The 26,964-nt window shown below is 37.7% G+C and overlaps 1 protein-coding gene across 1 annotated transcript; it reads right to left on the bottom strand.

Moving 5' to 3' along the window:
• Positions 1-676: 676 nt before the first annotated feature.
• LOC147544044 (uncharacterized) lies at positions 677-13,209 on the bottom strand. Its single transcript, XM_086635572.1, has 11 exons — positions 13,110-13,209; positions 6,085-6,323; positions 5,568-5,957; positions 5,406-5,475; positions 5,136-5,307; positions 4,882-5,059; positions 4,381-4,587; positions 4,142-4,288; positions 2,180-3,949; positions 1,091-2,003; positions 677-969 (listed from the first exon to the last, which is right to left on the bottom strand). The coding sequence occupies exons 1-11, from the start codon at positions 13,207-13,209 to the stop codon at positions 677-679; spliced, it is 4,479 nt and encodes a 1,492-aa protein (XP_086491698.1).
• Between the last annotated feature and the right edge of the window lie 13,755 nt (positions 13,210-26,964).

The raw sequence follows: 26,964 nt of genomic DNA, 5'->3' as shown, positions 1-26,964 counted from the left end.
ATGTGAATCTTTTGAGTTTATTTGAGTGTATTGAAGTATCTATACCTCTAATCTCCAACAGAAAGAAATGGTAATTAATAGTGTTTTTTATTTTTGGTGAGAGAAGATTCGGCGTGCAAAAGATAAGATTGGGTCAGATGGGTAATTCGGGTTTAGAAAAATATTGAATTTGACTTGATGATGTCAGCGCTGCCCGAAAAGTGATTTTGGGGCCAAACCGAACTGCCGGACACTTATTGGGGCCAAAACAGTGAGTTGGTCACAAATTGGGGGCCAAAACGGAATTAACCCTAAAAAACCCTGATGCAAAAATAGTTGTAACGACTATGCATAGATATTCTTCCTTCAAAAATTTCTAAAACCAGTCCTTCAACTTTCCATCTTCTTCTCAGAAAAAAAAAACTCTCTACCCTCAAAGACTTTAGTTATATTCTCCAACTAAGATGAAGAGATATCAGAGGCAAATGTAAGATTCTTGTTGTTTTTACTCTCCTTGCTTGTTTGTTTAAGTTTTCAAAGAAATCTTGTTATAGATTTTTTTTTTTGAAGTGGTCAGCAGGGATTAAAGGGACCCCGACCCTATCTTATTGAAACAATAAGATCAATCAATACAAAAGTTCAAAAGGCAACAGCCTAAAGCAAGACCACAAACAAAAACAACCAACAAAGATACATCTCAAGGCACACTAGGCCAATGCTTTCTAATTCTAATGACCCCCTTCCAGTCATCCTCCACAATAGAAGCAAGCTCTCCTGGCAAGTCAGCAACATTCAAATGGGTCACATCTCCTAACTTCATTTTGGAGAGATAGTCAGTTGCACTGTTAACCTCTCGGTAAACATGCTTTACCTTACAGCCTATGAAACACTGCATCTTACTTTTGATTTTGGACCAGAGAGCACGAGCTTTCCAAGGGACCTGGCTAGCCTGATCCCCAAGAGCAGACACCACAGCAGTAGAGTCTGAAGCTATGATAATAAACGAAATCCCATAGACTCAGCCAGCTCCAAGCCTAAATTGACTCCTTGAACTCATGAACAAAAACACTCTGCACTAGTGTAGGAACAGCACAGGCAGAAAGAACTATACCTTGAGCATTTCGAATCAAAGCACCATACCCAGCCCTGTCCTTACCCATGGCTCCATCAGTACTAACCATAACCCAGCCCTCATCAGGAGCTTTCCATCTATGTCCCTTGACCACAAGCCTGACCAATGCTCTATTAACATTCAGCACCTCAAGAATCCTACTGTTAGTAGCAGAATCTTCAATCCTAGCCCCCCAACCAGCAACCTTGATCTTCAGCTCAGAGATAACAACATGAATAATATCCATTTCAGACCTGCTCTTATGTTGAAAGACTCTAAAATTCCTTTCTCTCCATACATGATACACAAAGGCATTCAGAATCAAGCAGCCCATTCTCTTTTTAAAAGTATTACCACCAAAATGAGCAATACACCAGTCAATAGCCTGGTCCCAAGCAGAGAAAGCAATAGGTTGCAAATCAAGCAGTTGCAAAAGTTCCTTCCAAATAAAGGTAGAAAACTTACAACCAAACAACAAGTGGAAATCAGATTCATCCTCATGAGAGCAAAGAAAACAGGGCCTCTGCACCTGCATACCCCAAGAAATGAGCTTCAAGTTGGTCTTCAACCCCCTATACAAAGCTACCCAAGTGATAAAGCAGTGCCTAGGGATAGAAGAAGGAAACCAGACCAATCCCTTCTTCCAAGAAACCTGACTGCCTTTATGTCTAAGATGCTCATAAGTCTCCTTGAGAGTGAACTCCCCATACTTACTAACCAACCACACAGCCCTATCTTCTGGAGATACCCCAATAAGAGAGGAATGCAAGGGGGAGACAATGGGTTCCATCAAAGGGAGCAAATAAGAAGGAAAGTTCCAGTTCCCTTCAAGGATTAAATCAGACACTAGAGAACTAAGACTGAAATTAGAAGCAAATCTAATGTTCTCCACAAAGAACTCATAAAGCAACCCCTGAGGGTGCCAGATGTCCAACCAGAATTTCAGAGTAGTACCACTCCCAAGCTGATGAAAAATCATATGTTAAGCCTGCTCCCTAGAATCCTCCTCCAACACCAAGAACAATCATTAGGGACCTTCGTAACCCAAAAACCCTTGTCTTTTATTAGGTTGTTAGTAACCCATCTAACCCAGAGAGTATCCCTACCACTAACTATATCCCACACGTGCCTAAGGTTAATAGCATTATTAAAAGTCTGAACACTTCTGATGCCCAACCCCCCTTCTGCCTTAGGAAGACAAACAATTTGTCTCTTCACAGCTGGAGTCTTATGCCCAAGCTCAACCCCGTTCCAAAGAAAATTGAAGAAAAGAGAGTCAAGCTCATTAAGCACCTTTTTAGGAAGCACAAAGACAGAAGTACAATAGATAACCATGCTACACAACACTGCTTTGATAAGGAGAGACCTCCCAGCAAATGAAAGGTATCTAGCCTTCCAAGATTTGATCCTACCTTGCACCTTCTGGATGAGAGGGGCACAATCAGAATAAGTAAGTCTGGAAGCCACCAAAGGCAAGCCCAAATATCTCACAGCCAGAGCCCCCCATTGAAAACCTAGGATAGTCTGAAAACTCTCCTTCTCCTCAGATTCAATACCAGCCCAGTACATGGTACTTTTAGCACAGTTCACCCCTAAGCCAATAGCTTTCTGAAGTCTATGAAGAACACTATGAAGAGCATTAGCAGACTCACAATCTCCCTTAAGAAACACCATTAAATCATCTGCAAAGCATATATGAGTAATCTTAGGCTTCTTACACTTGGGGTGGAGATGAAACCTACCCTCAGCCTCCTCCTTCATAATAAGAGCAGAGAATACCTCTATAACAAGCACAAAAAGGTAAGGAGAGATAGGACATCCCTGCCTAAGCCCCTTCTTACCCTTGAAATAGCCATGAGAACCCCCATTCACAACAATAGAATATCTGGCAGAGGAGACACAAACATAAAACCAAGTCACAAACTTCTCAGGGAGCTGAAATTTCCTTAAAATCTTGAGCAAGGCTGACCATCTGACAGTATCACAAGCCTTCCTCAGGTCAATTTTAACAGTACATCTTGGGGCCCCTCCCTTGAAGTTGTAATTCCTAACAATCTCATGAGCCATCATAATGTTATCTTGGATAGATCTCCCAGAAATGAAAGCTGACTGGTTCTCACTAACCATATGAAAAATGAACTGCCTCAATCTAACTATCAAAATCTTGGTAATGCATTTATAAATGACATTACAACAAGATATGGGTCTAAAGTCCTTCCTAGAAGAAGCATTCTGCACCTTTGGAATGAGAGAAACCAAGGTAGAATTAACCTCACCAAGAAGCTTCCCAGACCTGAAAAAGCTCTGGATAGCAAGCACAAAATCATCCCCAACAAGTTTCCAACAATGCTTGAAGAAGAAGGAAGAAATACCATCTGGTCCCGGAGCCCTATCAGAACCAATGGACGAGAGGGCAAACACAATTTCATCTCTACTCACCATCCTTTCCAACTCCTCACAATCCTCATAAGCCAAAGGATGTTGGAACTGAAAAGATTCAAGAATACTGTCCTCCTCATCATTAACATCAGCAGTACTCAACAAATCTTCATAATAGGACACACATTCAGCAATCACCTCCTCAGGATCATCTACTATCTCACCATTAGAATTTTCAAGCTTTCTAATAAGATTCCTTGATCTTATTTCCTTAATAGTACTATGGAAGAATTTGTTATTATTGTCATCCAAGGTAAGCCATCTAACTCTAGCTTCCTGCTTTAACATTGATGACTCAGCCTTAGCCTTAGAAACATACTCCTGCACTGCCCTTCTCTCAACCCTTCTAAGCTCAGCATTAAGAGGATCCACCTGAAGAGCCCCCTGAGCTCTAACCATCTCTGCCTGAGCAGTAGCAACCTGAGAAGGAAAATCTCTAAACTAAGCAGCCTTCCACTGGATAAGACTACTCTTAACAGCCTTGAGTTTAGACAGAAGCCTAAACATAGGATTGCCCTCCACTTTCTGATTCCAAACCTCTTCCACCAATTCCTTAAAACCAGTCTCCTCCACTCAGCAATTAAAGAACTTAAAAGGCCTCCTCCCTCTAACTTGCACCTCATCAAGAGAAACTATAGTAGGAGAGTGATCAGAAGATCTAGGCTCCCCAAAATCCACATTGGAACCAGGAAAGAGCTCAAGCCAATCAATATTAATCAGAACCCTATCAATCTTGGTCCAAATACCAGCTGCACCTTCCTGTCCATTAGACCAAGTAAAATAACAACCAGAAAAAGGACAGTCAAAGAGGAGAGATACCTGAGAGAACTCTAAAAACTCCTCAAACTGACTTGCCTTGACATCTGCCCTCCAATCTTATCATCACACCCCATGATAGAATTGAAGTCACCCATGAACATCCAAGGAACCTCAAACTCAGCAGTCAGCTCCTTGATATCCTTCCAAAGAATCTTCCTATCAACAACAAGATTGCTACCATACACTACAGCCAAGAGAAACTCACTACCATTCTGCATCTCCACATGGACAGCAAGTAACTGGCTAGATTTAAACAAAATATCAACTCTTAATTCCCTACTATCCCATGTCAACCATATTCTACCTCCCTCATCTTCATTATAATTATCTAAGAAGCTTCAAAAAAGACTAATGCTTCTCTGAATAGCCAACTTATTACTCCTCACAACTCTAGTCTCAACCAGCCCCATAAGACTAAGTTTCTTAATTCTAATGAGATCCCTAACATCTCTTATTCTGAGAGAGCTATTTAACCCTCTCACATTCCAACAACCAAAATTAACCATTAAAGGTACGGGAAGGACCTCTCTTACCATCCCACCAGAACTGGAAGTTAGGGAAACCCCCTTCCTAGAATACAAAGCTACCTTAGTAGCCACACCAGCATGACCTTCATCACAAGGCTCAGACTCTCCTTCTGACCTATTCTCCTTGCCACCAGCACCAAAAATCACCCACACATTGTCTCTTGAAACCTTTAGTGTTCCTTTGCTCCTCCAAAGGAGAAGAAAGGACAACACCAATACCAGCATTGACCTTCTTATTTCTCTTATTAGTAACCACTGACCATCCACCTCCCTCATCTACCATAGTAGCATCAGTTCTAGCCAAGTCTAGCTCATGAGAACTCTCATCTTTACTTTTTGCAAGCTCTACCTCACTAGGAGACACAGCTTGAGCACAAGTGGCCCAACTTTTTGCAGAAGAGTCCTTCAAAAAGGCCTCATTCTGATTACAAGCTGGAGCACAATTAGGAGGAGGAACCGAAGAATAACTAGACTGCCCAAAACTCCAAGATTAGGACCTTTAGGTTGCCTAGGAACCCAAACCTGATTACCTGTACCCTTGGAAGGACCAGCAGCAGCCTGCTTCCCAGCTTCTGAATTGTACTCAGCCTTTGGAGCATTCTGTCGAACAATTGATGGGCATCGATTAAGAGAATGTCCAAAAGAAAAACAACCAGTACACTCAAAGGTTTCCACGCATATTCAACCCTCACTTCAATTCGTCGAACCCCATCAATCAAAATAGGGATAATAAATGGCATCAAACAGTCCTTCCCTATCTCCACAAGAACACGAGCAAACGACATCCGAGTTCGCAGCTCAGTTGGACCATCTAACATAATGGGAGAACCCAAATGACTAGCTATCTGAGAAAGACCTTTCCTATTCCACAAGAAGCTCGGAACATTACGCAAGCACACCCAAACAGGAACAGTTTCCATCTTAGTAATATCTTCTTCAATGAAGAGCTTCCATGGACGAACCAAAAACAACCGGTTAGCAATAAAAAGTGGCTCCATCTCCAGGATTCTCTGTCGATCCTTCTCAAGAGCAAACCTAATGATGAAAGAAGAATCACCTTGCACAGTGAGAAGCATCTCTCCCTTGGGTTTCCAAATACGTAATAAGGTAGCATGAACAAACCCAAAGTCCAGTCTCCGACCAACAAATGAGCCAACTCTCACACTGACTGATTTGCTCGGAACAATCCTTGGTAGAGATTATAGTAACCCTTTCTTCATTAACCATCTCGGTAGGGAAGAACTCCAACTTCTCCCTCATACCACCTTCTCTCTCCTGAAACAACTTTGCCCAACTTGAACCTCCCTTACGAATACTAGAGCTAAACCTCTCCTCCTCCATCGGACTTTTTGAACCACCACCCAAGAAACCAGAAGAAGAAAACCTTTCCTCCCTCTCCATAATAGTTGGAGAGGGAAGAAGAAGATGTCTTCCAGCCGCCAGACCAGCTAAAGAGGCACAGAAAGCAAAAAAACGAACAAGAAAAGCCCACCACAAAGCCACCGGAAAACTAACTCAGCCGCACTCTTTCTCTCTCCTCGTTTTTAGGGTTTTAGTTTGGAGCAGTTTTTTTTTTAATTATCTACTTGTTATAGATTTAGGGTTTTATTAGTCATAAGTTTCTCTTTAATGTTATAGATTTATCTTGATGTATTAGGGTTTTATGGTTTCTCGTAGTTAGTCTGATGATAGGCCTAAAATAGGTCTATTCCCGCAAGTATACGGGGTCAAGTTATAGTATAATTTGTAAATCGGGAAATCGTCCCAAGGAATAGGTAGGTAATTTCGGATATTGACGGCGAGTTTAGCCCAATAATCAAAATGTCAATAGCTAACTTAGACTAACACACACACACACACCCCACTTCATAGATTTGATGATTGATATGTAAGAAATAAGAAAACGAATAAAACTAAATAAACTAACTAAGAGAGAGGTAAGAAGATATCTAAGATTATAGTATCCACCGCATAATTTCACTTTATAAAACAAGCACTTAATTACTTAAATCTCTTTTGTATTTACTCGGGATCCAATATAATGAACTATTTGAATTCCGGATGATGTTCTAGATAAAACAATTTTATAATTACTAATTCTAATTGTCTACCTTATAGAGATTCGGATTGCTTAACTATTATTCATCATCTAAAATGCATACTCCATCTAACAACTTAATGAAAGTATGAAATATCTAATTATGAGGCATGAGTAATGGAAAGAAAATCCAATCCATATAGATAAACAATCAATAGACATTAAAGCACATCAAAGGATTTAATTAATCAAGAACAAGTATTATAAAGATCCAAAATGGGTTTCATTTACAACCTTAGATGACTAAATTAACTATACATGGAATCTAGAATAACATTCATTGACATTGTAAAATAAATGAAAATACTAAGAAATTAATGGAAAGAAATCACCAATCAAATTCTATATCCCCATGTATCTCCAATTTGTCTAAGATTCGCTCCATTTGTGCTCAAGAATTTTACTCCAAGAATTCCAAGTAATAGCTATTTTATTGCCACCCAAATAAGAAAAAGAAAGAAAAGGAAGAAATTAGATGTAGAAAGAAGTTGGAAAGAAAAGATGAAAGGGGGTAAAGATGATAGAAGAATATGGAAGGAAGAAGGAGAAGACTATTAATGGAAGAATAATAGTGGTAGAGAAGAAGAAGTAGTAGTAGTAGAGAAAGATGAAAAAAGAATGGAAAAGATGGATTTGGTAGAGAAAATAGGTTGGAGAAAGAAATAGGTAAGAGGAGATGTAAGAGGAGGTTTTTAGGGTTAGAGAAAGAGAAGGTATGAGAATAGAGAAGAGGGATTAGGTAAGAAGAGGTATTGAGAGGGTTTGCAAGTCTAGGTTTTAATGGAGGAGAAAGGTGTGTTATATAGGGTTAGGGTTTTGGTTGGGTTAAATGGTAAAAAAGAATAAAAGAGGGGGTTATATTTGGAATTATGGGGGTTTAAAATATAAAATAAACCCTAAAGCACTAATGAGTCTGTCGGCTGGGTTCTACAAGTGAGGAATTCGGATGATTCAATGTTGCCAACCCATGGTTCTTAAACCGCTGACAATTTATTGACCATTGGATATAACTTGTTGTGGGATTGTGGCTAAGATTAAAAGGTTTGTTGTGGGACTATGGGTATAACTTGTCGCGGGTTACAGCGAATCATCCTCTTTATGGTGCATTTCAACGCCTATTAGGAACAACAAACAAAGATGGTCCATACTTATTGTCGCGCCACGTCGTCCACTCTTATCCCACCAGCCAGAAAGTTGCCCGAAAGCGTCCCAACAGTCAACATTGTTTAACTCCAACTTTGACTTTGCATATTTCACTCTTCCGGACTCCGATTTGACTTCCGCTTTCGCCTACGGTTTCGTCTCGGACTCTACTTTTCACCATGCACTGACCTTGGCCAAATTACTAAAATATCCTCGACTCCAAATGACCAAAATACCCTTCATATATCTTTTTCTCATTTTTAACCGTTTTCACACCTAACTCTGCAAAAGACACCTAATCAAGAAAACCACCCATTTTATTACAATAAAGACTCGAAACCGACTAACTTGGCTAAATTAAACGACTTAGATGGGACATTTTCATGACCCATCATCTGATTATGTTACGATTTTTATGTTCTTTCTTTATAAATCTTAAATCATATATACTCATCGAAGTAGATTTCTCTTTACTTTTGAGGTTGGATTTTACTAGTTTTAGCTTGGGTTTCATGACTTCTTTTACTGAGTATTAGGGTTCCTTGGTAGGATTTTGAGGATGATTAAAAAATTTGATTGAAATGCATGCAAAAAGATGAGATTTTGTTTGCATATTTTTTGTTGGTCGAAGTTTGGTAATTCTAAGGAAAGGAAACGAAAAGGAAAATTCAAAACCATTAGTCTTAATTACATCCTTGAGGACGAAGTTTGGTAATTCTAAGGAAACTGATTTAGTCGAAAAACAAATCAGATTGTTAGAGCGTATTTGTTATATATAATTCGTACTTATTTGTGTCCAAATACAAGTGGTGGTAGGGTTTCAGTTTTATACTTGTTATGTTTGACGGATGTCGATGAGGTTAAATACCAGGGGGGATGGGTTTTAGGTCCAAAATCACAGGGTTAATGGGTTTAGAGTCCAAAGATAATATTAAATAAAATTAAATCCATCAGGAGTAAATATGTTTAAACTCTCTTTTCTCTACTACTACTCTAACCTATCCCAAGTTAAATAAAATTACCCAGATCAGAAGATACAAATACTCTTTTCAGTTTCATGAAAATAATTCCTCAATAAGAAGTTTTCATCCCTACGAAAAATTATTTTTTTTGTGTAAAGGAATGTTTCCTAATTTTTTGACCCAAATTAAATGGATCATAATTCTCTCTTCTTCAGTTCACGGAGAAAAAGCTTAGGTTGTGTTTGATTCCAAGTCGGGGAAAGGAAAAATAAAAAGAGAAAATGTTTCTTCGAGAAACATTTTCATTTAGAAAATGATTCCTTTGAAACATTTTCCAAATTTTATCTTGTCTGGTTCACTAAAGAAAAAGAAATTGTTTTCTCATATTTTTACTTTCCGTTGTTTGTTTGGCGCATAGAAAAATATTTATTTTCTAAATTGTTTATTTAAAAAAATTAATAATTCAAAATCTTCAAGATAACCCAAATAGTTGTCCTAATTTATCTTAAATTACAAATTTTTTTAAAATTACCTACTAAATATCGCCATAGAAAATGTCGTCACTTCGAAAGAGTGTTAGTAAGCAACTACGAATTTAACGAAATAATTAAGGGTTAATTCCATTTTGACCCCCTAAAGATGACCAGCTTCTAATTTGGCCCCCTTTTTTACTTTTCCGTCCATTCCTCCGTGAAACGTCAATAACACATCATGCACTTACCCAATTTGCCCCTCTGAGTTAAGATTTTTGTCAGACCCAAATTTTTTGAAGTTGGGGGTGCATAGGGGAGCATTAAATGCTAGATGTGTCCATTTACTTTTCATTTATTTCTTTTTTCCAAACTCCACAAAACACTCTTTCTTTCCATTTCTACTTATGTCCAAAGAGTACTACCTAGTATTAGTCCACCGTTAGCTGCAACAGAGAGGTTTGTATGGAATCAAAAATCATGATATATCAATCAAACTACAAATCTCAAATAGTAACCCTAGAAAATAGAGAAAATTTTGTTTGAGAAAATGGATTTGTCATGAACGACTAAGAGGGTTGTTGTCCATTAATAAGGATCATATGGGCATTGTTAATGGGTTTTGTGAAGAAGGAGATAAGTCTTATTGTTGGAGTAGTTTAGATGAGATTAATTATAACAAAGTTGATATGAAAAAGAGAAAGAAACAGTAATTAGTAAAGAATTAGCTAAAGGTGGTTACCTTGATTATTCTATTTACTTGATTAAGAGGCAATGAACATATGAAGAAGATGGGTGATCATCTATTCTTGGTTTGTTTGTTTTATATTTCCATGAACAATACTTGACTTCTTCTATATACAATATTATAGGACTATTTCTTACAAAAATAAGTATGACAAGTTTTATGCTACTCCCTCCGTCCCATTTTGTTTGACATTTTGGGAGATCCAACTTATTAGGGATTTTCATTTATTGCTTCCTAACTAAATGTATCTTCCTAAATTACCCGTATTTACTTTAGAATATTACAATGAAAACTACATTGGAAGTTGTGTAGAACCAATAGAAATTTTTTGTTAGTATTAAAAGTAAGGATAGATTGGGAAACATCAATAAAACTAGTAATAAATGAGTCTTATTTAAAGTAAGTGGACAAACATTTTGGGACTTCCTTAAAAGAAATAACACCCAAACAAAATGGGATGGAGGGAGTAGATTAATTTGCATGTCAATAATGAAAATTAGTCATGTTTATGATGATTGATCAAGATTGAAATGGGTGAAATTCTTTCCCACCCTCTCTCTAAAATTTTCTCTCTCTAAATTTTATCATCTCTTATGGCGATTGGTTCAGATGATATTTTGTTGGAATATTTAACCTTATACATGCATATAGTCAAATACAAAACCACCATATAATATGCATGTATAATATAAACTAGACATGCTCTCCACAAGATTAAAAGAGATTAAACTTAATCACAGAAGCGTACCTTGATCCATAGCTTGTATTTGGTGTGATGGGTTGATCTTCCATTTAGTTCTTCTTCTCTTAAGAATCTTTCTTGTGATGAAGGGATTTCACACTTAACCAAAATTGTAGAGATTGAGAAGAAGCCCAAATGGGGACCATAACCGCTATTTATAGTCTTTTATTTCTAATTTGGCCCCTCATCAAATTAGAAATCACTTAATGGTCTCTACACGTTTATCCCATGACACATTGATACCTACTGGTCAAGTCAATCCATATTAGACCACTTTACGACTTGACAATTTACTGAGATAGCCATACACATGTCTATACATATGTGAGCCCACATATGTTGGAATTTCTTCCAACAATCTCCCACTTGGGCCACATATGCTATTTAGTAACGTGTACATCCTTATGAGATCAAAATGTAATATTAGGTATCCCAAATAATCTGGTCCATCAGTTGTGCTAGTACAGGATTAAAGGGACTTTCGTGACATTCAATCGTCACTAAATCCATCAGTAGTCACACATACCAACATAACCAAATGACATAGATCAATCATGGACGTGTAACATGGAAATTACATGCAATGTGATCTAACCATGTCTATTTCCAACTGGTCATACCGAAACTTTATTGAGATCGACCTTAACATAATATCACAGAGTGTAAAATAACTGAATACCTTATTTCTGCAAAAAATATCCAAAACATAGAGCAATGTCTAAATAGCACCAAACCATATGTGTACAAACTCCCACTAAACCTTATTACCATATAGTGATATAACACCAATACACCTTCGGTGTTAATCCCTCAGTTAGTGGATCCGCACTAATGGAGTTTGTCTTAATATGCTTTATAAAAAAACCCACTTTGTGTCCTTTCTTTTACAACCCGATAACTTTATATTTTAGTACTCATTGTTGTTAATATGAAACAGATGCAAAATAATTGTCACAATATGACTTTAATGGTATTTTAATACCCTTAGAATGACATTTTTAGTGACAAACAACTGCAATCTTAATCCAAAATTGGATGTCTTAAAACTGCTATACAAGTTCTATTACATGATCCAAAAGAAGCTATGAGTGTTTAATTAACACTCTTCCTAACATAGCTCTTTCAGTAAATAGACGAATGTAGCTTTATATTGATTTTGTAATTTTTTGCATCCACTACGGTCGGAATCAAATGCTTTATGATCTCCCAGAGGATCCGACTTCTTGTATGTGAGCATATAATCTTTATTTTCTTTGTTAGTATCTTAAAACCCTTTTAGCTGCTTTCCAGTGATCAATTCCAGGATTACTTAAATATTTGCCTAACATACCGACAATGAATGTTATATCTGGACGTGTACAAACTTAAGCATACATCAGACTCCCAACTGCTGAAGTATAAGGAATCTGTTGCATTTCTTTAATTTCCAGATTGTTTTGAGGGCACTGGTTTAGACTAAATTTGTCTCCTTTAGCGATTGGGGCGTCTTCTGGTTTCGACATACAAAACCAGGAATACAAAGCTACTCCCACTGAACTTGTGATACACATAATCCTCAACAATATTTGTCTCAAAACCAAATGAGACTACAATTTGATGAAATTTGTAGTACCACTGACGGGAAGCCTGCTTGAGCCCATAGATGGATTTCTTTAATTTGCAAACCATATTCTTTGGATCAACAAATACAAAATTTTCGGGTTGCACCATATATATTGTTTCATCAATGTCTCCATTGAGAAACGCCATTTTGACATCCATTTGATGTAGCTCAAGATCAAAATGTGCAACAAGTGCCATAATTGTCCTAAAAGAGTCTTTCGAAGAAACTGGAGAGAAAGTCTCTTTATAGTCCACGCCTTCCTTTCGAGTGAAGCCTTTGGCCACAAGACGAGCCTTATATCTCTCCACATTACCTTTCGAATCCCTTTTGGTTTTAAAAATCCATTTGCAACCAATGGTTTTTTTTTTGAATTGGTAAGCGTGTGCCTCGAACCCTTGACCTTTAAGTTGGAAGACTTACCTCTTACCACTTGAGCCAAGGGTTGTTGGCAACCAATGGGTTTCTTACCTTCAGGTAATGGGACAAGATCACAAACTTGATTGTCTTGCATTGATTTGTATTCTTCATTCACGACGTTGATCCATTTTTCATAGTTAGAATCCTGCATGGCTTGACAAAAGTTGATTGGATCATCTTCTGTCAATCCACCAGTGTCCTCATGTTCTTGGAGATATACTAATCATCCGAAATAGCATTTCTCCTTTCTCTGTTGGATCTCCTTAATGGCACTTCCTCTGAAGGTTGTTGAGTTTGTCCTTCAGGAACAACTTCCTGAACTGGAGTTGGGAGTTGTTCAACATTGTCTTCTAAGGGTTCCAAATCTCATTCTTCGACAATCGTACGCAGGAAAATTGGTACATTGTCAGAAGTAGTAGTAGAAATCATAATTGATTCCTCCTCAAAGACAATGTCTCTAACCTTATTTCTCTCACCAAACTCAACATCCTCAAAAAACATGCAGTTCCCGTCTCAAAAATAGACTTTCTTGTGGGATCAAAAAATTTGTAGCCCCCTAGATCGCTCCGAGTATCCAATAAAGTAGCTGCTTATTGTTTTGGAGTCCAAATTCTTTTTGTTCGGCCTATAAAGCCTTGCCTCAGATGGACATCCCCAAATATGTAGATGCTTTAGACTTGGCTTTCGCCCTGTCCAAAGTTCATAAGGTGTTTTAGCAACTGCTTTAGATAGTACTCTTTTAAGGATGTAAGTTGTTGTCTTTAATGCTTCTCTACACAGACATCTAAGTCTGAGAAGTCAATTGAATCCAAAATACCTTCCGACACCAGTCCTTTGAGTCTATTTTTAGATATATGACCCAAACGCTTATGCCATAATTTTGCTGAATTCGCTTCAGTAATTTTTCCTTTTCGTACCCCGTGTTTCCACGTGCAAGGTTTCATTATAGGATTCAATACTGTCAAGTAAGTATAGATTATCATAAGCACTTAGGGAACCAGTACCACACTTATTTGAATTTAAAGAAAGATTAAACTGATTGTTTCCAAATGAACAATGATAACCAGATTTGTCCAAAATAGAAACTGAAACCAAATTCCGTCGGAATGACGATACAACAAAAATGTCTTTCAAATCCAAATAAAAACCAGAATATCCTGAAATGACCTATTGCTTCGACCTCTACCGCTTGCCCTTCTCCCACATAGATATATCTTTCACCATCAATTGGCTTTCGGTAGCTCAGACAACCCTGCATAGAAACACTACTGTGAGTAGATGCACCTGAATCTAACCACCACGTGTTTCTAGGTAATGAAGATAAATTAACTTCAGAACAGACCAAAGTAAAGAACACACCCTTCTTAGCATGCCAAGTAGCATACTCGGTACATTCTTTCTTCATATGCCCAGGTTTTCCACAAAAGAAACAACCGTTTTCTTCCTTAGGTTTCTTTTGCTCTGGACCCTTAGCAGCTTCATTATCCTTATTCCTTTTCTTGCCCTTCCCTTTTGAGGTACTGGCCAAATGAACACTTTCAAATTTCTCATGCTTCACTCTTTCCACTTCTTGCACACAGTTCGAAATGAGCTCATTAAGAGTCTACTTCTCCTCCTGGCAGTTGTAACTGACCTTAAACAGACCAAATTATGCAGAAGAGAGTTCATTCCCAAATGCACGAGTAAGTCCTCAGACAGCTGGATGTATCCAATGCTTTCCTTCATGGAAACTTAGAAGAGGCAGTGTATATGGCGCAACCACCAGGTTTTGTTCAACCACAAAAGGAAAGTTATGTGTGTCACTTACACAAGGCTCTTTATGGACTTAAGCAGGCTCCTAGAGCTTGGTTTCACAAGTTTGCTACTTTTTTGGTGGGACAATCAGAAAAGTACCACAGATCACTCAATGTTTGTCTATCATGTTAAATCAGACACAGTGGTCCTTCTCTTATATGTAGATCATTCTCACAGGGAGTTCTCAGTCTCTTTTATCACAGCTTATTGCTGATTTAAGCTCAGTCTTTACGATGAAAGACTTGGGACTCTGGCATTCTTTTTGGGCATAGAAGTTACTCATGGAAAATCTCCAAACAGTATGCTACTTACACAAAATAAATATACCTTGGAGCTTCTTCATAGAGCACAATTATTGGATTCCAAACCTTCAAAGTTGCCAGTTTCCAGTGGTCAGAGAGTTTCTCTCCTTGATGGTACTGCATTATCCTCTCCAGAAGAATATGGAAGCTTAGTAGGAGGACTCCAGTATTTGACATTGACTCGGCCAGATATCTCCTTTGCAGTCAATTATGCAACCCAGTTCATGCATAAACCATCAGAAGTTCATATGATTATTGTGAAGAAAATCTTAAGATACTTAAAAGGATCCATTGGCTCAGGTATACGACTTTCGACAGGTAATATTACTATCCTTAGAGCCTACTCAGATTCAGATTGGGCTGGCTGTCCAGACTCGAGAAAATCCACAGGAGGTTACTGTGTTTTCCTTAGTTCGAGTCTTATTTCGTGGAGCTCAAAGAAACAAGTCACAGTAGCAAAATTTCCACAGAAGCTGAATATAAATGATGCAGGGGCACCCGGCGTGGACGCTTTTGCCATGGCCCTAACGGCCACGTAGGCCAATCAGCCATGATGACTAGATTTAAGAAAGTCCCAGTTTTAATATGATTCGTATTGAATCTAGGTTTAGGAAGTTCCATTATTTCAGTATCTCTATTATTTAGAAAAGTCCAGTTTGAGTCTATCTAGGAAAGTCTAATGTCCTATAAAAGGAGGTCCAGTCTGTCTTTATTATTCATGTTGAAGAGAAAAACCAATTGAGTTTAATCAAGTTTATAGTTATTTCGAGTTATTTATTCGTTCTTCGTTTATTTTATTCTCTTATTTTAATTCTGCTGCGTTCTACATCATGTGGTATTCAGAGCCACCAAAGTTTTTGGCTAATGGTTCTGGAATTTTTTTTCCAGACTAGTTAAATCAGTTTCAATCGTATTCTATTCGTCAAGAAGAGTATATTCAATCAGATTATACTCATGAAGGAATAACGAATCGATGCTTATGCGCATCATGTTTGCATGCGAATAGAGATTCGTACGATTATCATTGGAATCCGGGAGAAACCGTACGAGAAAATCCACCACCACCTCCATACTCTTATTATTCACCATCGTATTCACCACCTCTACCATCTTCCACACTTCTACCTTCTTATTATCCGACAACAACAACAACACCACCACCACCACCACCACCACCACCACCTCCGTACTCTAATTATACACCACCGCCGTATTCAATACCGTGTTCAACACCTATAATAACAACTTCACCACCACCACAATCGTCTCCTTTTTTTTCAGAAACGCTTCAATCGAACTATTATACACCACAACCGTCTCCTTGGCAGTACCAACCGTCACCACCACCACCACCAGTGTGTTATTCACCATCACCTCCATCTCTTTCTTCTATTTCCTATTCACCACCAAAAACACCACAACCGTCTTTTTCCAAAACAATTCAACCTCTAATATCCAATTTGACTAAGATTCAACATATGTGTGACGACATCAAAATGATAATACGTCAACCATCTTCCTCGACTACTATACGGTTCCATCAGGAAAAAGAAAAAGAAGAGTATGAAGAAGTTGAGAAAGAAGATTACAAAGAAGATGAAGTTGCAGAAGAAGAAGATGACTCTTCCTTCGAAGTAAAAGAAGAGAAATTTGAACACAACAGAAGCAAAGATGAGGTTGTTTCTAAACGAGACAGTGCAAGAAATCTTCTCGAATCGTTTTGCGAAGGTGAGTCCTTTATTGCTAAACTAGAGTCAGATGATATTCTCTGTTCTAGAAAAAGTCTGGTTATGAGTCAAAAGATGGACGGTGGTGCCCTAGCTGTTGGATCCTCCTTAGCTGAACTGTGTTGCGAGAAGCTGGTAAAATTGTTAACACAAAGTGTCCAAAAAAACCAACCAAAAGAAGAAAAAAAGATGTCAAGGCCGAAGATTATCAATTTGCAACCTTTGCATCATCTCTCTTTGATTGCGTTTATTACCCTATCTTCTGCGTATAAGGTTAGTGCTAATAACTTATTGGCTCTCGACTTGGGATTAGATGATACAATTTCAGAGGGTTTTAGGTTGAGCAAGACTAGAACCGCCTATTCCTTGTTGCTTGCTGGTGTTACCCACCACTTTTCACCTTATACATCTTCTTTGAGTGTTGTTGCGTCTCTTTTCTGGATAAGTGCTGGAGAGTCCTTAATCGATCTTGTCGGAAACCTGATATGGAGTCTATACGTGAGTCCTCAACTGAAGAATGGCTTCCAAGCAAAACTTGTGATCAAAGTGGTTGCTCCATAAGCAGTTTTGAGGTACATGGGTTTAATTGGATGCATGGTGAATGGAATAGGGATTGGAATTGTGGTTATCAAGAAGTGGCAAGGCTTAACTCGTCCAAACTTAATAGATGTACGTGAAGATGGGTTTGATACCCAGGTTGTTCATGAAGATGGGTTCGATAACCCGGTTGTTCTCTCTCTGGTAGCAGAGAATTCTAGGGGTCGTACTGTAGTTTTAATGATGCTCGAGGATGTAATTCTTTTAGGTTCCGATACGCGAGTTACTGTGGTCAACCTTTAACCAGGGAGGAAACAGAAACGATATGAAAGAGAGATTCATTATCTTGGAAAGGGAATATATATTGCTCGTTTTGGTTCGTGCAAAATAACCCTTCATGTTGGTGATGCGTTACAGCAACAATTGGGAGTTAAGAGCAGAGTTGTTTTAACGTTTTTCAAAAGGTGTCCTGTCCCAAAAGTCACCATAAACACAATACCACGTAAATACGTGGGGTCAATTCCTGATGAAGTTGCTGGTTTGAGAAGCTTGAAATCATACTTGAACTTGTCTCGCAATTTCTTAAAGGGACCTGTACCGTTAGAACTAGGTAAGGTGGATATAGTTTTAGCTATTGTTCTTTGTCCAAACAAACTAACCGGTGAAATACCAGCACAACTTGGTGTAGGGATTTATACCCTTCTACTAGTGTTTATAGCGGAAATATGACATCTAATGTCTACACTAGTATTCCCAGGATCACATGCAAAACTAGTAATTAATCTAATGGAGATAGTAGATTACCTTAATCGCTTTTCCCTCGAACTAGTTGAATTGATTGAAGAAGACCAAGAGCTTCAAGTGTAGCTCCTCTACTTGGGACACGAGCAATCAATTTGATCTCCCACCTTGTTGTATAGCTAGCACACCAATGGTGGTTGGAAAAGAAGAACACCTTCTTCTTTGACTAGATTGATAGTAATGGGAATTAGCTCACTTTCTCCTCTCTACTTGATGTGGTAGAGTAAGAAAGCTTAGAGAGAAATTCCACACCTTATTCTCTGCCCTAAGAGTGTTTATATAGAACCCTAATAAGAATCACTACAAAACAGACGGGCTTTTGCGATGGACACCGTCCATAGCAAATACCCAAATATCCGTAGCAAACGATATTTTGCTATGACTTCTGTTCCGTAATTAATACTGCCGTCACAAAAGGTATTTGCTACTAACTTTTTGTTACGCTTCTCGCCCATAACTACTAGTTAAACGTTTTTGTTACGAATTTTGGCGTAACTAAATGTCCACAGAAAAATGACCGTTGACCGTTTATTAGTTATGGGGTCGTCCGTAGCAAAAGGTCTCACATTTAAAAAAAAAAATTATGGTGGTTAATATTCATTAATCACGACCATGTTCAACCTTAACTACTATCCAACGTGCATCTATTCATATATATAACTAAAATAAATATAATTATCAAAAATAAAAACTAAATTAAATATAGAACGAGATATATAAATAAATCGTTTCTTTTATTCATTCACTAAACATCCTTTGTACATCAAATAAACCATTCACAGTTTTACATCCATCAAATTAAGTTGGCCTAAATATGAAAGTAATATATCTGGTAAACCATCTAAACTAACCCATGTATATGTATCCAAGAATTGAACATACTATATATTAACAAAAAAAATCTCGTGCTAGAGTTTGCTTCTCCAATTTTTCCTGTAATAAGAGATGTAAAATATCATTATAAGTCAATGAAGAACAATTGTACTTCAATAAAATCGAGAATATATATAATCACATTTATCAATCAAAAATAATATAATCATACTCCTAGATTAAACTTGATAAAGAAAACACCTAACAACCTCAAAATGGCAAAGGTACCTTACCTTCATGTGGAACATCTAGAGTCTGACATACTGATTCCTGATATCACTTGCAGTCACGCTCTATACTAAAAGATAGGGTCTTTAGCGGCAATAAAATTGTTGAGGATTGTATAGCATCGGCACGTGATTGTGACATATACTTGAGACTAGAGCTTATGATGTCTATTGTATTTGTTTGGGAAATCAAGATCTACCGTCCAAGGAATTACAATTACCAAATGTAAATTATTCCTGCAAATAACTAGCATTGATTCCACACAGTTATCCAATGATGCATGTTGCCTCTCATATTGATCAAAGGAAATGAAAAAACAGACTACAAGAAAATTGAGCTTCTTCTTTATGTCAAGTGTTAAGTATCATTATGACAAACACCGAAAACACCTACCTGGACCATTGTGAATTGGAATATTTCTTCTTCCTTGGGCCGAGCTCCTCGATCCAAACTCTCTGCTTGAATCGATTCTGTTACAAATTGAATTATTATCATTTGCATATTAAAACCAATAAAAACTACACGAATTGGCAATGTTTTATCTTAATTTTAACAAAGATAAGCTCAAAATTAAAAGTTCCATATAATTAACCCACTTATAGGAAATTTGATTTTTATCTTTCTAACCACTAGCAAGTATTAAAAGTTCTAAAAGAGTCACTGACCTGTCCTAGATCAAAGAAGGGACAAAAATAGGTCGACGATCAAAACCAGCAAACTGTCGAAGAGAGAAAATTATAGTTCAGGCTATTATATACTCTAATTTCACGATAAAAGAAAACAGTGATGTTTGTATAAGTTTTAACCCTATACATTACTTCTACGCCATAATCTTGATAAGGCTAGTCATCGTGTTTCAGTGCATCAAGTTGGCGTTGAACTGCTTCTTCTGCAATAAACTAAAATAAGAGATTAAAGTAGAATAACATATTATAGAAAATTAGTATAGGAAGATTTTAGGTATTACCACGAATCAAATAAGTGCATTTAGTCTCGGACCAAAAGGTTTCTTCTTGCGAGATTCTAGCCTGCACTAGAAACAATATAGTAATCATAGAGATATTATTAATGAACACTTGAAAGAGGAGACTAGGGAGGGACAAGATTTGAAAACGAAAAAAAAAACGTTGGCGTAGTGAGGATGGTACCCAGACAATACAGGTAGGGTTTTAATATGCATGTTGCCTCTCATATTGATCAGAATGATTAATAGACGTTGAAAGATCGATTCTCGTTCTAGCTGAAATATTGCTGCTACTACTCCACAAAATATGCAAGAAAGTGAACCACTAAACGGGTTTGGCGCAGAACAAAGAGTCTATCTGAGATCTTACATAGCTTGAAATAAAAACGACAACCACTTTAAAGTGTCAACTAGTTGAGTCTCAAAATCTATAAGACTTCAATATCATATATTCCCACTAAAGGCGAAATGTTAAATAAAGATTCATTTTTGTTGTCTAGTTAGGAAAAAAAGTAAATAAGTTACTATACAGTGGCAATGAATCAATAAACTACATTGCCATCTCAAATCCCAAATTGATGTTTTTCCGAATGAATCTTGTGTCATCGTGACATTTAAAAGGTGTAACATTAATCTTTTATATTAATCCAAAGTAGAGATTATTCATGGGATAAAGAACAAAGATTTAGAGAACATTTACATAAAATTCGAGATACTACAAAACTCGTCGATCCCATACTGTCACTGCCGGATCGAACTCAACTTGTTATCCAATTTACAAATACTACATTTGCAGTACTTTTTGAAATAAAAGGTCTTGCACTATTCGTGCTCATAGATTAACATCTAGTTAAGTTTGTGGCCATCCAACTCAAAATCAATTGAATAACCTATTCAATTCGTCTTACTACATACTAAAAAGGAAAGAAAAAGGGAAAGACAAAGCAGAAATAGATAAATACCTCATTAGATGCTTCAATTACATCGAGTAACCTTTGAACCCCATCTTTCAGTATCCCAAATTCATCCTTGTACTTCTTTTCTAATGTGTTGAGTTGGAAATCTTTACTAAGATGAAGTTCTTGTTGACCTTGTCCACCTCCATAGTAGCTCACTGATTTTGGCAATGGCCAAATATTTAACCCCAGAACTACACCACAAGTAATAGATAAACCAACAAATACCACCAAGAAAACAATGACAAGAAAACCCTAGAGAATTAAGAACAACAATACAACTAGCTTCCTAATCTTTTTCTCAGCAGTTTTAGAAATCAGTTTACCTTTAATAGAACCCTAGATCCAGATCTAAGCAGTAAGAAACACAGGATTAAAAGAATGGTTTAGAGCTCGCCTTTGAGGAATCTACTTGATTTTTCTTCTGCTGGAACTCTCTTCTTGCTCGAAATTTCTCTTTGTTCCTGCTCGAGACCCCTACTCTCTCTCTCTCTCTCTCTCTATCTCTATATCTCTCTCTCTATCTCTATATCTCTCTCTCTCTCTTCTGGCTCTGAAACTTCTCTCCCTGGAAACCCTTTTTTGTTCAGAGATTTTCTTCTCAAATATAAGTAAGATTTGGGATGATTTAGGCATCCCAAATTAAGGCTCAGTTTATAGCGGGAATCCAAAAAAATTAGGCTCCTTTCGCCGCGCACCTAAAATTTTTGGCTCAATTTTTTGCCCCAATTTAATAAGGATTTGTTACTGTTTTTGACCCATTAACTACGGACTATTTGTAACAAATGCCTACCAGTTGCTATGCCTAACAAGTCGTAGCGAAAAAACACTTTTCAATTTTTTGAAAAATTTGTGCGCGTGATGCATTTGACACAGACTTATGTGTAGCAAGTGAACACAGAGTTTGTAGCTATTGGTCGACATTTGCTACGACTTTTATATATCCATAGCAAATGATGACTAATAGTTATGGTTTAAGTAGTCCGTAACAAGAGGGGCGTAGCTAAAGCCTGTCTATTTTGTAGTGAATCCACCTCCTTTTAGGTTTCCTAAAACACCCTTTAGAATAAGATTTAGGGAAATAGTCGAAAATAGCAACTATTGGTATTTTCTCAATTCCCTAAGGAGGAGGTGCCCAAACACCACGAAAATTGGCAGATATAATGTTTATTATATCAGCAACTAACCCTCCAAAATTCAGCCCAATCCGAGTCCTAGAAGTACCCGAACCGGTCTAGGCCCAAAAACCCTGTTTTTGGCCTTTTTGTACTATCTTTGCCTAATTCCTTTTTAGGCCTATGAGATATGTTTATGGGACACTCCCATGATTATATCTCACTCCCACTAGTCATATCCTAGATCAATTTGTCACTCTTATGTGTAACCCGTTGTAGGATCCGATCGAAGTTAGCCGCGAATTACTTCGTAATTCGACGATCGTAGTTGGTCTCTAGCTACAACTCTACGATCCCTAAATCAATCGGACTTGATGATCTTCCACATCAATTGTCCTATCCGACAAATTGTTCGCATTGTCACCTTGGTCGAAGGACATCTCCTTCAACTCCTTCAGACTCCCACTTGGACTTAGAACAAGTGCAATGCCTCGATTCCCGTGTCAATTTAGTATCCCATCTGATACGTCACATCATTCAGACTTTCTTGATATCCGAGTACAACTGTAAAAGACAAACGATTAACTTTTAATCCGTTTGAGCGCGGCCACGCATTTTCAGTTGCTACTCATCAAGTGGCCTTGAGACACTTTGTACCTAATGTGATTAGGGTGACACAATCCATTCTTGCGCTCCCACTTAACTTCATGTCTATCCTGTCCTTCCCAGTATCCGTCTTTATAACCTCCTTTTACGGCGCGGCGTTTAACGGAACCAAAGTCGGGCATTCCTTACATAAGATGAGTGGAGCACTCATGTTTTGAGGAATCTCTCCAATTGTCTTTATGAGAAGTATTGACGTTCATCACGAATGATGTACTTCTCATTTGAGGGTTATCCAGTGTATAAACCTTTTATACACCCACGTAGTCGAATAGAATATACTATTCCTATAGCCCATGAAACTGCGCTAACCCATCGACTCCCGTGCTAGTCTTCGTGAGTCATTGTTGTCCATGCAATGACCTGGACCAGGGATTTTTGATAATAAATATTCCAAGTTCACTTAATAGGGTTTCATTCATCAGATCACGTATCTGACAAACCTATTCGGAACGTTTTATTATCGATGGACTGTCGTTTAAACACTAAACCAAGTTTAGACGACTGGTGAAATAATTCTTATTATTTCTGATAACGAGAGTTGTAAATCTGAGCCTCTTCCGTAAAACTCCTTTTACCCACTCAGTTTTACTTGTCGAGGTTTAAAATTTATACCTCATGCCTTAGACTGTGTATGAATCTCATACTATGTCTAAGGTGACAGTTTAGTTTGACTACCGTGGTAGTCGGTTTTAAACTTTGCTTATTATCAATTAATTTGAAGATTACTATCTTCAACCTTGATAATATCTAGTAATCTTTACTAGAGTTAAGGCCTTTAATTCTTTGTGTAGTATTTGCAACAGTTCCCGGCTTAAAACACTTTTAGCCTACTTTCCTTCCATGTCTGGAAGTTTGCTACGATGACATGTTCAACTTTGTACTACTTCATCCTTTAGCCTTCTAGGATGTACTAAGTAGTGTTTCGGTTTTCCAATCCGAATTCGGATGTTTAAATGCTAATCATGTCCAACATGATTGACTTTATGTTTTCGAACATAAATGTCTCTCTCATGCGTGCTAGCTCATCGGTGTCTTTTCAGACTCCGAGTTTTGCAACGCCCTCTGTCATGAGTTTTTGGGTCGAAATTCTTTTAGACTTTCCGAGTCTTAGATTTTCTGTTTCGGATCTCAAGCATCTCAGCGTACTGAGTCTCTCTAATCCTATCATCCTTTTGATCTATGCTTATAGATCTTCAGATGCCCAAAATGGCATTTTATCCTTTTGTGTGTGGTCCTTTATTGAGTCAGTTCGTTACTGTTATACAACACCTTATGTCGTACTCAATCTTTTGTATGTACTCTGCATACGGACCCGGAAGGTTTGTTTACTCCCACTTACCTTCTTGAAACTCGTGATTCAAGATTTTCTTCATTCTCCAGGAATCAAATTTCTCTGATTGCCTTTTGAATCGAAGATTCTAACTCTTGCGTGCTTTTAATCCGTCGATAGATTTCTGAAGCATGCTTGTGGACATAACTTGATTGGAAGAATCTTTATTCTTCTTGTCTCGTTTCGGGAAACACGAATGTTTCCATCCTTCTCAGTTTTCTATTTTGGAAAACCAATTTAGGTCTTTTGTTGACTTAAATTATCAAGCTTCATGTCTTGACGAGATATGGATTCCACGATGATTTTGGGTTCTAGCCAAAATCTAGAGTCAGTTTCCGTTTCTGCGCAGGTCTTTTATCTCTTCAGAAATAACCTTTATTTTCTGTGTCTTTGAGATTTGACCTTTTAGGGCTTTTGAACAACAATTTGGAATTTTCTCAACTACTTTGAGATGTTCCTTTAGAGACACTTTCACTTGTTTTGAGAGTTCTCCGGCGAATGACATTCGCTTTTGTGCGGTGGGTTTATAAGATCATATCTTTAACCTTTCCTTTTCCAAGGAGTCGCAGTTTGTTGCTCTTGGTCGAATTTAATCGACTTGTACAAGTTTCATGATTGTTCTTCATGACCCTCCATGATTTTTCTCATGATCGAATTAAATCGACTTGTACTTTTCTCCCACTTATTCTTTTAATAATTAGTGTTTTCTCCCAGACTACTAGGTGTGCTAATTATTAGAAGAATACTATCATGAGCAACAAACACTTTGTTCTCTTGATTAGTTATGGAAGAAGCCCAAATTTCTTTTAAAAGAAATTGCGTTAGATATTAGCTAGTTTTGTAATGCTTTTACAAGCTTAGCTGTTAGACGGAATTTTGGTAGTTTTGTGAGAAGCTATGTCTAGACTAAATGGATTTTGGAGGATAGAGTTTGATTCGTGTTCTTCATCTTAATCCTTTTGGACACTCCAAATATGGATAGGTTAGAAGTACGTTTGAAGATCAATCTCTGTTTTTGACTCAAGGCTTTCTTTCTTGTCAGTTTGATTCATGTTTTGGTTATAGTGGACTTGTTGTCCTCATCCCTTTCGATTGGGATGAACCTATCTTATAGGTTTTTGACCAAGTTTAGAATCTTTTGGTATAGTTTGTTAAACTTAGCACTTATTAACATCTCAATTTAGAAATAAAATTCTTTATTGATTCTCTATAATACTTAGTACAGAGATGATGTTAAAAAACTAGAAAAACGATTAATCTAGAATAGTGCCTAAAGTAGACTTCGATCCCTTTCAGCATCCTTAGCAGTCGAGGCTTCTGCTCCCTCTTGGATCTTGTCTTCCTTAGCCAAATACTCAGTTCCCAGCTGCGCCTGTTCATTCACAATGAAAGGGCAATTTTAGGTATTACATACCATAATTTGGGAATTTTACAGTATTTGATAAGTTAACTGTTTATACCTGAATTGGAAGCTACTGTTCCATTCTTTTTGTCCTCCAAGAACTTAGGGCAGTTTCTTTTCCAGTGGCCCTTGCCATCACAGTAGAAACATTTGGTGTCAGGAGGAGGACCTTTGTCTTTAGGTTTGGCAATTCGTTTGCTTTTACCTTTTGACGCGGTTTTCTTCTTCTGTTTTCCACCTTTCTTGAACCCTTTGTCCTTTTGTACCATAAGAACGTCCTTCTTAGTCTCCACTATAGCGACGTCCTTTTCGGCTGTTAGAAGCATAGAATGAAGTTCCTCCAACGTTTTATCCCATCCATTCATGTTGTAGTTCATCTTAAACTGATTAAAACCACTATGGAGGGAGTGAAGGATAGTGTCGGTAGCCGTTTGTTGGCTATAAGGGAAACCTAGTTTAGCCAGCTTGCCTATGAGCCTGATCATTTGGCGAACATGAGGCCCAACTGGTTTTCCCTTTTCAAGGCGCATGTCCATAATTGCTTTAGAGGTTTCAAACCTCTCCAATCTCGACTGTTTCTGGAACATTTCCCGAAGTTGTCGCATCATGGAGTAAGCATCCATGTCTATGAACTGCTCTTGCAGAGTCGGTTCCATGGTTGCTAGCATTAAGCAAGTTACGGGCTCTGCCTTTTTCCGCACACTCCTTTCTTCATCTATCTCTTCTTTAGTCGAATTATCATCCAATACAGGAATTGGAGTTTCTAGTACATGTTGCTTTCCTTCCATCCTGAGAACTATTCCTAGGTTCCTTTCCCAGTCAAGGAAGTTGTGCTCATTCAGCTTCTCCTTGTCGAGAAGTGAGCGGAAGTTGAAAATATCTTTTGTCATCTTTAAAACTACATAAAAGAAATGGCAAAGTTTTAAAACTCGTTATCGTTTTTGAAAAACATTAGTTTTCCCACATTATTCAATAAAAATCGTCCCCGATTGAATAAGTGATTCCAAGACCCCAGTTCTTCGAAGTAAAGCGGACGAAGGCCCTACCCTTTGACTCCGTCGTTCCGGGTGAGTGAACTACTTCACTGATCATACCTTATGACTCTTGGTTGATAGATTTCATAAATGAATGACTAATCTATCCTTTTGCCTCGAGTATCCAAGACTCTCTTGTTGATCTCGTTGAGTAGAACCATTTAGACGTGTAGGCCT

This window comes from Eschscholzia californica, unplaced genomic scaffold, assembly GCF_041429995.1.
Source record: "Eschscholzia californica isolate CP2 unplaced genomic scaffold, dmEscCali1.0.p SCAF_4, whole genome shotgun sequence".
In the NCBI taxonomy this organism is placed as follows: domain Eukaryota; kingdom Viridiplantae; phylum Streptophyta; class Magnoliopsida; order Ranunculales; family Papaveraceae; genus Eschscholzia; species Eschscholzia californica.
Note: the sequence above shows the minus strand (reverse complement) of the source record. Positions and strands in the feature narration are given on the sequence as shown.